The sequence below is a fragment of the Trachypithecus francoisi genome, unplaced genomic scaffold, assembly GCF_009764315.1.
Source record: "Trachypithecus francoisi isolate TF-2019V2 unplaced genomic scaffold, Tfra_2.0 Lachesis_group15, whole genome shotgun sequence".
Lineage (NCBI taxonomy): Eukaryota > Metazoa > Chordata > Mammalia > Primates > Cercopithecidae > Trachypithecus > Trachypithecus francoisi.
The window spans coordinates 51,854,428-51,869,276 of NW_022681460.1; the positions used below are offsets into that span (position 1 = coordinate 51,854,428).

The 14,849-nt window shown below is 39.7% G+C and overlaps 1 protein-coding gene across 1 annotated transcript in view; it reads right to left on the reverse strand.

Annotated features, from left to right (window-relative positions):
• The window catches only part of SEC63 (SEC63 homolog, protein translocation regulator), a 91,167-nt gene that overhangs the window by 14,249 nt on the left and 62,069 nt on the right, over positions 1-14,849 (reverse strand). Inside the window, exons 14-17 of the mRNA XM_033234782.1 lie at positions 14,519-14,601; positions 9,704-9,763; positions 9,346-9,519; positions 49-207 (exon numbers count right to left, since the gene is read on the reverse strand). Coding sequence (XP_033090673.1) covers positions 49-207; positions 9,346-9,519; positions 9,704-9,763; positions 14,519-14,601 — 476 coding nt within the window. The remainder of the gene's footprint in view (positions 1-48; positions 208-9,345; positions 9,520-9,703; positions 9,764-14,518; positions 14,602-14,849) is intronic.

Below are 14,849 nucleotides of genomic sequence, written 5' to 3' on the forward strand. Positions count from 1 at the left end.
GCTATCATCAGAGGTATAATTCAAATTATTTAAACCTATAAAGCTTACTGCTTCATCATCTTTGTTTTGTTTTTCATCTTGCTCTCTATCAGAGTCTCTGTCACTACCATCATCTTTTTCACTCTGGGAATCTCTATTGGTTTCTTCTTCTTCAGAATCACTGCCCTTATCTGAAACTTCTTCTTCATCTTCCTTTACTGCAGCTTCCTAAAAGGAAAAAGCAAACACAAAGATTCTATGTATCTCAATGAGCACATATTAATCTGAATCCCTAAAGTTAACTTATTGTCAATATAATTAAACTGACTCGATGACAATTTCACTATTCATATACAATTTTTTTAATTATAAACATTCCTACTTATAAAGATGTGGGAGTCAGACTGAAGAGTTTAGTATATGGCTAGTCTGTCTATTGTTATTTTATTCATTCTTCATAATTTGTCAAATGAAAGTATTTTTATTTGTAAAGCCCAGTAACACAAAGGCTAAGATGGTTCTGCTTTCAAAAACATCAATTATATTTTATTTAAGGAAACAGGTAGTTTATAGAAAAGTATAATGTTGGGGCCAGCCACAGTGACTCATGCATGTAATCCTAGCACTTTGGAAGGCAGAGGCAGGAGGACTGCTGGAGGCCAGGAGTTCAAACCAGCCTGGGCAACATAGCAAGACCTGATCCCTTAAAAAAAAAAATATATATATATATATATATCTCACCAGGCATGGTGGTACACATCTGTAGTCCCAGGTAGTTGGGAGGTTGAGGTGGGAGAATCACTTGAGCCCAGGAGTTTAAGGCTGCAGTAAGCCGTGACCACACCACAACACTTCAGTGTGGGTGGCAGAGCAAGACCCTATCTCAAAAAAGGAAGGGAGGGAGGGAGGGAGGGAGGAAGGAAGGAAAAGTACTTCTTTGGAAGTATAGAATCACTTTTTTAACAGAGTAAGGCAAGGCAGTATCTCCAGCAAAATACTAGCTCACGTCAAGAATCAAGGAGAACAGCAAATTAAATGCAAAGAAAGCAGAAATAGGCAGGACACGGTGGCTCATGCCTGTAATCCCAGCACTTTGGGAGGCTGAGGCAGGTGGATAATTTAAGGCCAGGAATTTGAGACCAGCCTGACCAACATGGTGAAACCCCATCTCTACTAAAAATACAAACAAACAAACAAACAAAAAACAAAAAACAAAAAATAGCTGGGCGTGGTAGCACGTGCCTGTAATCTCAGGTACTTGGGAGGCTGAGGCAGGAGAATCACTTGAACTTGGTAGGCGGAGGTTGCAGTGAGCCACTGCCTGAGTAACAGAGCATGACTCTGTCTCAAAAAACAAACAAAAAAAAAAAACAAAAAATAGCTGGGCGTGGTAGCACGTGCCTGTAATCTCAGGTACTTGGGAGGCTGAGGCAGGAGAATCACTTGAACTTGGTAGGCGGAGGTTGCAGTGAGCCACTGCCTGAGTAACAGAGCATGACTCTGTCTCAAAAAACAAACAAACAAAAAAAGCAGAGAGAGGTATAGAAAAAGAAACTTAAAACTAAAAGTTGGTTCTTTGAAAAGGTTAATAAAATTGATTAAACCCCTAGGCAAGAATGATCAAGAAAAAAAAAGAAACAATAAAAATTACCAATATTATAAACAAGAAAGGTGTAACTATATCCAACAGACATTAAAAGAAAATTATGAATAATGTTATGCCAACAAATTTAATAAGAGGAAATAGACAAATTCCTTGAAAAACACAATTTGCTAAAATCAATAAGAAAAATGTAGAATATATATTAAAGAAAGAAACTCCACAAATAAACTCCCTTTGAAAACTCCAGGCCCAGATAGTTTCCCTGGAGAATTCTTCCACAGACTAAAAAAACAAATTGAAGCTTACACATACTCTTCTGAGTAAAAAAGGGAATACTTCCTAGCGTGATTAATAACACCAGCATAAATCTGATACAAAACCTGACAAGGATATTACAAAAAAAGAGAATGACAAACCAATATTTGCTCTTAAAATTAGATGTGAGAATACAAAGAAAATATCGTCAAATCCAGATAAATATAAAAAAGGATACTAAGTTATGGCCAAATGATATTTGTTCCAGGAATGCAGGGATGGTTTTAAATTTTTTAAATCCATCAATCTAATTCAACAGAAAGGAAAAAAGTAAAAAAAAACAAAAACAAAAAACAAACAAAAAAAACAAACCTTAATGACATTCACTATTTGCTAATGATAAAAATTCTCAGCAAACTGGAAATAAAAGGAAACACTTCCTTAACCTGACAAAGAATAGTTACAAAAAACTTACACCTAACATCACATTTAGTGGTAAAATAATGTTTGCTTTCTTCCTAAGACCAAAAATAAGATAAGGTTTCTACTATCATAACTCTGAATAAATATTACACTGAAAGTTCTAGTCAGCACAGTAAGACAGAAAGGACGAAAGGGCATAAAGATTAAAAAGAAAAAAGTAAAACTGTCTTTATTCACAGATGGCAACACTGTATATGTAGAAAATCTTTATTAAAATATCTACAAATGGTTAGAATTATTGCCATTTCATTAAGACTCTTTGATACAAGGTCAATATTTAGAAGCAACTATTTCTATACACCAGCAACAAACACCAGATAAAAATTTTAATGACATTTACAGTGATATCAGAAAGGATCAAATACATAGGGGTAAATCTAACGAAAGATGTGCCATACCTCTGCCACTGGAAATTACAAAACACTGCTGAGAAAAATTAGGGAAGATCCAAATTAATGAAAATAAACCACAATCATGAATAACAAGACTCAATATTGTTAACATGTCAATTCTCCCCATATTGAACCACGGATTCAATGCAATACCAATGTAAATTTCAGCAGCTTTTTGGGGGGGAAATTGTTAAGCTTATTCTAAAATTGGCAGGAAATGTAAAGGATTAAAACAGGAAAATTTTGATCAGTAAAATAGAGTTGGAGCACTTACACTACATATTTTGAGACTTAACATAAAACTACAACAATTAAAACTGTATGGCACTGGCATAAGAATAGACAAATAGTCAATAGAATGAACAGGACAGTCCATAAACAGACCTACACATCATATACAGTATCACCTGTTGTTTAATTATACTTAAAGTTCCAGGGTACATGTGCAGAATGTGCAGGTTTGTTACATAGGTACACACATGCCATGGTGGTTTGCTGTACCTATCAACCCATCATCTACATTACGTATTTCTACTAATGTAATCCCTCCCCTAGCCCACCACCACCTGACAGGCCCCAGTGTGTGATGTTACCCTCCGTGTCCATGTGTTCTCATTGTTCAACTCCCACTTACGAGTGAGAACATGCCAGTGTTTGGTTTTCTGTTCTTGTGTTAGTTTGCTGAGAATGATGGTTTCCAACACCATCCATGTCCCTGCAAAGGACATGAACTCATCCTTTTTTATGGCTGCATACTATTCCATGGTGTATATGTGCCACATTTTCTTTATCTAGTCTATCATTGATGGGCATTTGGGTTGGTTCCAAGTCTCTGCTGTTGTAAACAGTGCCACAATAAACATATGTGTGTATGTGTCTTTATAGTAGAATGACTTATAATCCTTTGGGTATATACCCAGTAATGGGATTGCTGGGTAAATATTGCCAGTTCTAGATCCTTGAGGAATCGCCACACTGTCTTCCACAATGGTTGAACTAATTTACACTCCCACCAACAGTGTAAAAACGTTTCTATTTCTCCACATCCTCTCCAGCATCTGTTGTTTCCTTTTTACTGACTGTCATTCTAACTGTCGTGAGATGGTATCTCACTGTGGTTTCGATTTGCATTTCTCTAATGACCAGTGATGATGAGCTTTTCTTCATATTTTTGTTGGCTGCATAAATGTCTTCTTTTGAGAAGTGTCTGTTCATATCCTTTGCCCATTTTCTGATGGGGTTATTTTCTTCTTGTAAATCTGTTTACGTTCTTTGCAGATTCTGGCTGTCGGCCCTGTGTCAGGTGGATAGATCGTAAAAACTTTCTCCCATTCTGTGGGTTGCTTGTTCACTCTGATGATAGGTTGTTTTTTGTTTTTTTGTTTTTTGTTTTTTGCTGTGTAGAAGCTCTTTAGTTCAATCAGATCCCGTTTGTCTATTTTGGTTTTTGTTGCCATTGCTTTTGGTGTTTTAGTCAAGAAGTCTTTGCCCATGCCTATGTCCTGAGTGGTATTGCCTAGGTTTTCTTCTAGGGTTTTTATGGTTTTAAGTCTTAAGTCTTTAATCCATCTTGAGTTAGTTTTTGTATAAGGTGTACGGAAGGATCCAGTTCCTGCTTTCTGCATATGGCTAGCCAGTTTTCCCAATACTATTTATTAAATAGGGAATCCTTTCCCCATTGCTTGTTTTTAACAGGTTTGTCAAAGATCAGATGGTTGTAGATGTGTGGCATTATTTCTGAGGCCTCTGTTCTGTTCCATTAGTCCATATATCTGTTTTGGTATAAGTACCATGCTGTTTTGGTTACTGTAGCTTTGTAGTACAGTTTGAAGTCAGGTAGCATGGTGCCTCCAGCTTTGTTCTTTTTGCTTAAGATTGTCTTGGCTATGTGGGCTCTTTTTTGGTTCCACATGAAATTTAGTTTTTTCCAATTCTGTGAAGAAAGTCAATGGTAGCTTGATTGGGATAGCACTGAATCTATAAATTACTTTGGGGAGTGTGACCATTTTGACAATATTGATTTTTCCTATCCATGAGCATGGAATGTTTTCCATTTGTTTGTGTCCTCTCTTATTTCCTTGAGCAGTGGTTTGTAGTTCTCCTTGAAGAGGTCCTTGTAAGTTGTATTCCTAGGTATTTTATTCTCTTTGTGGCAACTGTGAATGGGAATTCACTGATGGCTTGGCTCTCTGTTTGTATGTTACTGGTGTATAGGAATGCTTCTGATTTTTGCACATTGATTTTGTATCCTGAGACAGCTGAAGTTGCTTATCAGCTTAAGGAGATTTTGGGCTGACATGATGGGGTTTTCTAAATATACAATCATGTCATCTGCAAACAAAGACAATTTGACTTCCTCTTTTCCTAATTGAATACTCTTTCTTTCTCTTGCCTGACTGCCCTGGCCAATACTATGTTGAATAGGAGTGGTGAGAGAGGGCATCCTTGCTTGTGCTGGTTTTCAAAGACAAGGCTTCCAGTTTTTGCCCATACTGGCTGTGGGTTTGTCAAAAATACCTCTTATTTTGAGATACGTTCCATCGAGGCCTAGTTTATTGAGAGTTTTTAGCATGAAGGGCTGTTGAATTTTGTCGAAGACCTTTTCTGCATCTATTGAGATAATCATGTGGTTTTTGTCATTGGTTCTGTTTATTTGATGGATTACATTTATTGATCTGCGTATGTTGAACCAGCCTTGCATCCCAGGGATGAAGCCGACTAGATGGTGGTGGATAAGCTTTCTGATGTGCTGCTGGATTCGGTTTGCCAGTATTTTATTGAGGATTTTCACATCAATGTTCATCAGGGATATTGGCCTGAAATTTTCTTTTTTTGTTGTGTCTCTGCCAGGTTTTGGTATCAGGATGATGCTGGCTTCATAAAATGAGTTAGGGAGGATTCCCTCTTTTTCTATTGTTTGGAATAGTTTCAGAAGGAATGGTACCAGCTCCTCTTTGTACCTCTGGTAGAATTCGGCTGTGAAACTGTCTGGTCCTGGCCTGTTTTTGGTTGGTAGGCTATTAATTGCTGCCTCAATTTCAGAGCTTATTATTGATCCAGTCAGGGATTTGACTTCTTCCTGGTTTAGTCTTGGGAGGGTGTATGTGTTCAGGAATTTATCCATTTCTTCTAGATTTTCTAGTTTATTTGTGTAGAGGCATTTATAGTATTCTCTGATGGTAGTTTGTATTTCTGTGGGATCAGTGGTGATATCCCCTTTATCATTTTTTTATTTCATCTTTTTGATTCTTCTTTTCTTCTTTATTAGTCTGGCTAGTGGTCTATCTATTTTGTTGATCTTTTCAAAAAACTAGCTCCCAGATTCATTGATTTTTTTGATGAGATTTTTGTACCTCTGTCTCCTTCAGTTCTGCTCTTAGTTATTTCTTGTCTTCTGCTAGCTTTTGAATTTGTTTGCTCTTGCTTCTCTAGTTCTTTTGTGATGTTAGGGTGTCAATTTTAGATCTTTCCTGTTTTCTCTTGTGGGCATTTAGTGCTATAAATTTCCCTTTACACACTGCTTCAAATGTGTCCCAGAGATTCTGGTACATTGTGTCTTTGTTCTCATCGGTTTCAAAGAACATCTTTATTTCTGCCTTCATTTCATTATTTACCCAGTAGGCATTCAGGAGCAGGTTGTTCCATTTCCATGTAGTTGTGCAGTTCTGAGCGAGTTTCTTAATCCTGAGTTCTAATTTGATTGCGCTGTGGTCTAAGAGACTGTTTGTCATGATTTCCATTCTTCTGCATTTGCTGAGGAGTGTTTTACTTCCAATTATGCAGTCAATTTTGGAATAAGTGCGATGTGGTGCTGAGAAGAATGTGTATTCTGTCGATTTGGGCTTTACAATTTGGTATGTTTTTGCAGTGGCTGGTACCAGTAGTTACTTTCCATGTTTAGTGCTTCCTTCAGGAGCTCTTGTAGGGCAGGTCTGGTGGTGACAAAATCTCTCCGCATTTCCTTGTCTGTAAAGGATTTTATTTCTCCTTCGCTTATGAAGCTTAGTTTGGCTAGATATGAAATTCTGGGTTGAAAATTCTTTTCTTTAAGAATGTTGAATATCGGGCCCCACTCTCTCTTCTGGCTTACTGTAGGGTTTCTGCCGAGAGATCTGCTGTTAGTCTGATGGGCTTCCCTTTGTGGGTAACCCGATCTTTCTCTCTGGCTCCCCTTAAAATTTTTTCCTTCATTTCAACCTTGGTGAATCTGACAATTACGTGTCTTAGGGTTGCTCTTCTCAAGGAGTATCTTCGTGGTGTTCTTTGTATTTCCTGAATTTGAATGTTGGCCTGCCTTGCTAGGTTGGGGAAGTTCTCCTGGATAATACCCTGAAGAGTATCTTCCAACTTGGTTCCATTCTCCCCGTCACTTTCAGGTACATCAATCAAACACAGATTTGGTCTTTTCACAGAGTCCCATACTTCTTGCAGGCTTTGTTCGTTTCACTCTTTCTTCTCTAATCTTGTTTTCTCGCTTTATTTCATCGAGTTGATCTTCAATCTGATATCCTTTCTTCTGCTTGATCAATTTGGCTACTGGGACTTGTGAATGTTTCACGAAGCTCTCGTGCTGTGTTTTTCAGCTCCATCACGTAATTTATGTTCTTCTCTAAACTGGTTATTCTAGTTAGCAATTCGTCTAACCTTCTTTCAAGGTTCTTAGCTTCCTTGCATTGGGTTAGAACATGCTCCTTTAGCTAGAAGGAGTTTGTTATTACCCACCTTCCGAAACCTACTTCTGTCAGTTCATCACACTCATTCTCCATCCGGTTTTGTTCCCTTGCTGGCAAGGAGTTGTGATCCTTTAGAGATGAGGCATTCTGGTTTCTGGAATTTTCAGCCTTTTGGGGCTGATTTCTCCCCATCTGCGTGGATTTATCTACCTTTGGTCTTTGAAATCAGTGACCTTCGGATGGAGTCTCTTGAGTAGACGTCCTTTTTGTTGATGTTGATACTACTGCTTTCTATTTGTTAGTTTTCCTTCTAACAGTCAGGCCCCTTTGCTGCAGGTCTGCTGGAGTTTGCTGGAGGTCTGCTCCAGATCCTGTCTGCCTGGGTATCACCGGCGGAGGCTGCAGACCAGCAAAGATTGCTGCCTGTTCCTTCCTCTGGAAGCTTTGTCCCAGAGGGGCACCTGCCAGATGCCAGCCAGAGCTCTCCTGTATGAGGTATCTGTTGTAGGAGATGTCTCCCAGTCAGGGTACATGGGGGTCAGGGACCCACTTGAGTAGGCAGTCTGTCCCTTATCAGAGCTTGAATGCTGTGCTGGTAGATCCGCTGCTCTCTTCAGAGCTGCCAGGTAGGGATGTTTAAGTCTGCTGAAGCTGCACCCACAACTGCCCCTTCCCCGAGGTGCTCTGTCCCAGGGAGGTGGGGTTTTATCTATAATTCCCTGACTGGGGCTACTGCCTTTTTTTCAGAGATGCCCTGCCCAGAGAGGAGACAGTCAGGCCGCAGCAGCCTTGTTGGGCTCAGTGTCATCTGTTTTACAACGAAGTGCCATTACAATTTACTGAGGAAAGAATGACCTTTTCAATGAATGGTGATGGTGTAAGTGGTTCATATCCCCTACCTTGCACCATTCATGAAAAGTTATTCAAGACAGGTTTATCAACTAAGGTAATGTTTCCAGAAGAAAACAGAAAAATACTCCCTGACTTTGGAGCAGTCAGGATGTCTTAATTTTTAAGACACAGAAGCATTAGCCATTGATGAAAAATGACCTCATTGCTGAAAAAAAGAGACTAATGAAATTGATCTCATTAAAGCAAGAACCATTAGAAGCTACCAATAAGAGAGTAAAAATGTAAGGACTCTTACCCAGAATATATACAGAATTCCTATAAATTCAGTAACAAGACAAACAACCCAATAGAAAAAGAAGTTATCCAAATGGCCAGCAAGCACATGAAAAGGTGTTCAACATCATTAGCCATCAGGTAAATGCAAACAAAAACCACATGAAGAGACATCACTACAGATCTACCAAATGGCTAAAAGACTGGTAAAACCAAGTATTGGTGAGCATGTAGAACAAAAGACTCACGTATGTTGTAGGTAGGAGCATAAAATGGTACAACTTTGGAAAATAGGCTCTTTTAATGAGTTAAGCATGCACCTACTTTATAATCCAGCAATTCCACTGCTAGGTGGAAAATGACTGTCCACAAAATGCCATGTGTAAGAATAAGCATAGCACTCTTTATTCATATTAGATTAAGAACTACAGACAACCCAAATGTCCAACAACCACAAAACAGATAAATGTGGTATATTCGTACAATGAAATACTATACACATATACACACACACACAGAATTAACTACTGCTACAAATAGAGGGATTATCATGAACATAACACTGAATGAAAGGAGTGATACATAAAATATGACACTTATATGACCTTTAAGAATAGGCAAAACTAATCTATGGCAATTACAGACAGAATAGTGGGAGGTAGAGGGATGGGGAGATGGGTGGAGGGCTCACTGACTGAGAAGGGCACAAAGGAGCTTTCTAGGGTATCACGGGTGCATAAATATGTAAAACTTTTGAAGCTGTACACATAAGATTTGATCATTTTAGTGTTTGTATATCTTAGCTTAATGATAATAACGATAATAATAAACTTACATTCCCAACGACTCCATTTGCCTGCTTTTGTTTCTGTTGCTTTGACTGTGGTAATAGCACAGGTGTAGGTTTTTTTTTTAAAGGTTTCTTTTTTTTTGATTTAGCAGTTTTCTTGGGTCCTTTACTCTTCTGTTGCCATCCTCCTTTTGTCCTGTTCTTGTTAGTTTCCCCCTGCTGTAAATCATAACACGTCACACTTGTAAGTTATAGCAATAGATATTCAATTGAAGGTTATAGTAATTTTTAGGTGGAAATGGCTAAACTGAATTACTCTCCCAGAGCAATATAAGTCAACTGGAGAAGTAAATAAAATACTTCTTTCACTAGGAAAGACAGCTTCGGAAACCCAAGTTTTTACCCCATCTTCTGCTGGCTGTTCCTCTGCAGCACAGATGGACTGCTCCTTTTCAAATACTTCCTAGGGGGTAGCAAGAAGAGAAATACAAAATCTGTCAACCTATATTTATCTTTCAGACAAAGCAATCTTTCAAACTGTATTTTTAAAGTATTTTTAACTTGGCTATAATTGAGGAAGGAGGAGGAGATGTTTATCAATTACTAGCTGATGACTGTGTGCATATGCAAGTAGATACCTTGTATCTCACATCTGTCTTGAACAAGTTTTGAAAGTACAGTCTACTCAAGTTTACAAATGGAGTAAGGATACATACAGTAAAAATATTTGTTTAAAATTTCACTTTTATTCTAATAGCAAGCAAACATGAGTATTTTAATGTTATGAGTATACTATTTTCTGCATTAAAATGACAGTAAGTCAGTGTGATGTGCAAAATAACAATAACAAAAAAAAACCCCTTGGCCAGGCGCGGTGGCTCAAGCCTGTAATCCCAGCACTTTGGGAGGCCGAGACGGGCGGATCACGAGGTCAGGAGATCGAGACCATCCTGGCTAACATGGTGAAACCCCGTCTCTACTAAAAAATACAAAAAACTAGCCGGGCGAGGTGGCGGGCGCCTGTAGTCCCAGCTACTCGGGAGGCTGAGGCAGGAGAATGGCGTAAAACCCGGGAGGCGGAGCTTGCTGTGAGCTGAGATCCAGCCACTGCACACTCCAGCCTGGGCGGCAGAGTGAGACTCCGTCTCAAAAAAAAAAAAAAAAAACCCCTTGAGACTAGTATTAGTTTATTCACTATTGTCAGTGATACTACTTAATGGACCTGAGACCTAAGACTAAGAACTGAATCATCACAGGTGGGGCACGGTGGCTCATGACTATAATTTCAGCACTTTGGGAGGCTGAGGCAGGAGGACAGCTTGAGCCCAGGAGTTTGAGACTAACATGGGCAACATAGCGAGACCCCACATCTATTAAAAAAAAAAAAAATCACCAAGAAAATCTACATATCCTAAAGCTATATCCACTAACCATACAATCCATTTAGAATCAGTACGGAACCGATAAATTTAGGATTTAAATCCCAGTAAGCATCTATATAGAAGATGACACACAGACTGTGTTTAATAAACTCCCTAGAATTATTAAAGCTAACAAGTAAAAACAGTTATAATTGTTAGGCTCTATACAATAAAGACAGCCTAATTCAGAAGTCAACGTCAACTCCGAACAGTCCATACCACTTGCCCCCCCCCCTTTTTTTTTTTTTTAAAAAGACAGTGGTCTTATTATGCTGCACAGGCTGGTCTCAAACTCCTGAGCTAAATGATCCTCCCACCTCAGCCTCCCAAGTAGCTGTGACACTGTGCCTGCCCTGCCACCTGCTTTTTAAAACAAAGCTTTACTGGAACATGACCACACCCATTTGTAAGTTCAGTAGTTGCTACAAACACTGTATCACTTATAAAACCTAAGATACTTACTATCTGGACCTTTAAAGAAAAAGGTTGCCATTCCCTAGTCTAATTCTATCATAACTTCCTCCTTTCACTTATTAGCTGGGTTCTGCTACTTAATTACTCCAAGGGACAGTTCATACAAGAATGGGAAGATAAAAACAATTTTTTTCTTTACTCAAGGGCAGTTCCATTCTTTTTTCTACCAATCACTCCAGAACAAATTTTTGCTCATTTTTCAGGCTGGGAAGTCCAAAGGATATGGGTAGTCTAGATTTGGATTCTAAACCCAATTTTAGCATTGGTTTCGGTTCCTCTTCTCCCAGGAGGCACCTCTCTCACCCAGAGTCCACGACAAATGCTTCCTTATCACTTGCTATAATAAAACCAACATCTTGGATTCAATATATCCTACTACAAAATATGATTTTCAAGCTGGGCTTGGTGGCTTACACCTGTAATCCCAGCACTTTGGGAGGCTGAAATGGTAGGATCACTTGAGGTCAGGAGCTCAAGACCAACCTGGCCAACACAGTGAGACCCCCATCTCTATAAGAAAAAAATACATATGTTTTTCCTACAAGCAATTTTAGGCATGGGATATAAATGTGGCATATATTTCTTGCAGATGCTCAAAAACCTCAGCGCAAAAGGCTAAAATCTACCACTAGTTGAATAAATTGAGTAAAAATACTTCAGTCTCTACCAGTTGACTCAGGAGAAAATATAAATAAAAGAAACTGAGAGCCAAGCATGGTGGCTCATGCCTGTAATCCCAGCACTTTGGGAGGCCAAGGCAGGAGGATCCTTTGAGCCCAGGAGTTTGAGACCAGCTAGGCAACCTACAGAGACCCACATCTCTATTTAAAACTACATATATAGGCCGGGCGCGGTGGCTCAAGCCTGTAATCTCAGCACTTTGGGAGGCCGAGACGGGCGGATCACGAGGTCAGGAGATCGAGACCATCCTGGCTAACACGGTGAAACCCCGTCTCTACTAAAAAATACAAAAAACTAGCCGGGCGAGGTGGTGGGCGCCTGTAGTCCCAGCTACTCGGGAGGCTGAGGTAGGAGAATGGTGTAAACCTGGAAGGCGGAGCTTGTAGTGAGCTGAGATCCGGCCACTGCACTCCAGCCTGGGCGAGAGAGCGAGACTCCGTCTCAAAAAAAAAAAAAAATACATACATATATTAGGCCAGGCATGGTGGCTCATGCGTAAATCCCAGGACTTTCGGAGGCTGAGGCAAACATATCACTTGAGGACAGGAGTTCGAGACCAGCCTGGGCAACATGGAGAAACTCCGTTTCTACTAAAAATACAAAAAATTAGCTAGGCATGGTGGTACACACCTGTGGTCCCAGCTACTCAGGAGGTTGAGGTGGGAGAATCATTTCAGCCTAGGAGGTGGACGTTGCAGTGAGCCAAGATTGCACCACTATACTCAAGACTGGGTAACACAGTGAGATCGTGTCTCAACAAAAAATAAAATAGGCCAGGCGCAGTTGCTCACGCCTGCAACCCCAGCATGTTGGGAGGCCAAGGTGGGTGGATCACTTGAGGTCAGGATTTCAGGACCAGCCTGTTCAACATGGTGAAACCCCATCTCTACTAAAAATACAAAAATTAGCTGGGCGTGGTGGCATGTGCCTGTAATTCCAGCTACTAGGGAGAGGCTGAGGCAGAAGAATCACTTGAACCTGGGAGGCAGAGGTTGCAGTGAGCTGAGATTGCACCACTGCATTCCAGCCTGGGTGTGAGCTAGACTCCATCTCAAAAAAGATGAAGGACTAGACTCCATCTCAAAAAAGAAGATGAAGGAAATACATGCAAAATGATTGCACCGGATTGAACAAAAAAGCATGAGACAAGTACCAATCTACATTTAAGTGCATATATGTACATAGGCACTATAAAGATCCAGATGGTAAATATGAGCATGGAGAAAGACAGGAGAAGATACAAAACAACAAGATTATGCATTCTGGTCATTTTGAGGCTCACAAGGGGTTTTCCTAAAGAAAATGAGAGATGGGCTGGGCACGGTAGCTCCTGTAATACCAGAACTTTGGGGGCCTGAGGCAGGTATATCACCTGAGTTCAGGAGTTCAAGACCAACCTGGTCAACATGGTGAAACCCCATCTCTACTAAAAACACAAAAATTAACCAGGTGTGGTGGTGCATGCCTGTAATCCCAGCTACTCAGGAGGCTGAGGCAGGAGAATCACTTGAACCCAAGAGATGTAGGTTGCAGTGAGCCAAGATCACGCCATTGCACTCCAGCCTGGGCAACAAGAATGATACTCCAACAAACAAAAAAGTTAGAGGGGGAGGGGAGGGGGAGGGGAGGGGAGGGGAGGGGAGGGAGGGGAGGGAGGGGAGGGGAGGGGAGGAAGGAAGGAAGGAAATAAATGGGAGAAGGGATCCATGACAAAAACATCATTTAGCTCTACAGGTATACATGCATTAGGCTACATTACAGTGATGAGCCTCAAAACGAATCATCTCGAAGTGGTGGAATTTCGGGTAATTTTAGTTTCTTCCTATACTTTCTGCATTGCCTAAATTTTTTCCAGACACCATAAATGTTTCACATTATCAGGAAAAAAAAATGTTATTTTTATTGTAATTCTTAAATTTTGAAATGAAAAATAAAAGAGTCGGCCGGGCACGGTGGCTCAAGCCTGTAATCCCAGCATTTTGGGAGGCTGAGATGGGCGGATCATGAGGTCAGGAGATCGAGCCCATCCTGGCTAACTTGTCTTGTGTTACCCCAGCTTTTTTTTTTAGAGACGGGTGAAATCCGGTCTCTACTAAAAAAAAATACGAACAAAACTAGCCGGGTGAGGTGGCGGGTGCCTGTAGTCCCAGCTACTGGGGAGGCTGAGGCAGGAGAATGGCATAAACCCAGGAGGCGGAGCTTGCAGTGAGCTGAGATCTGGCCACTGCACTCCAGCCTGGGCAACAGAGCAAGACTCCGTCTCAATAAATAAATAAATAAATAAATAAATAAATAAAAGAGTCAATTCTCTATAGAACTGACTAAAAAGAAATGTGATGAAATTCTTATCAGTAACAACTTCTGTATAGCACTTCACCGCTTAAGAACTATATCCACATTACTTTGCTATGATTATGTTTTATAGAGAATTAAACTATCACACAAAGGACTATTTTCCAGGTTTTTTTAGTGTATGTGAAAACTGTTTCATGAACATTAATTGAAAATTTCAAAAGAGTTAATAGAATTTGTAAAATTAGATCTTGGTATTACAACAGTTTTGACTTTGAGAATGATGGAAATAAATATAAAAGCCTTGACACACAACTCTTAAAGCACAAAAATACAGATAGACTACTTACAGCCATTGTTTGCCTTGTCAACTTAACCAACACTGTAACTAAGGATCCTACTGTGATGTTGTTGCTATCTTCATCATCTAACACTGTTAAGATGGAAGAAAAAAAAACAGCAAAACATAAAAATCAAGTTCTATGTCAATGCAAACAGCAAAACTTGGCTTACCTAAATTAGTTTGGCACTTCAGTATTTCAAGCATATTATATTTTAAATTTGTTAAAAAAAAAAAAACTGACTACTCTGTATAAGGCTCTCCAGTAGATGCTTTTAATAATTCATTTCATCTCTAAAATAGCTCTACAAAGTATAGAAACTACTTAGAAACTTTTACAA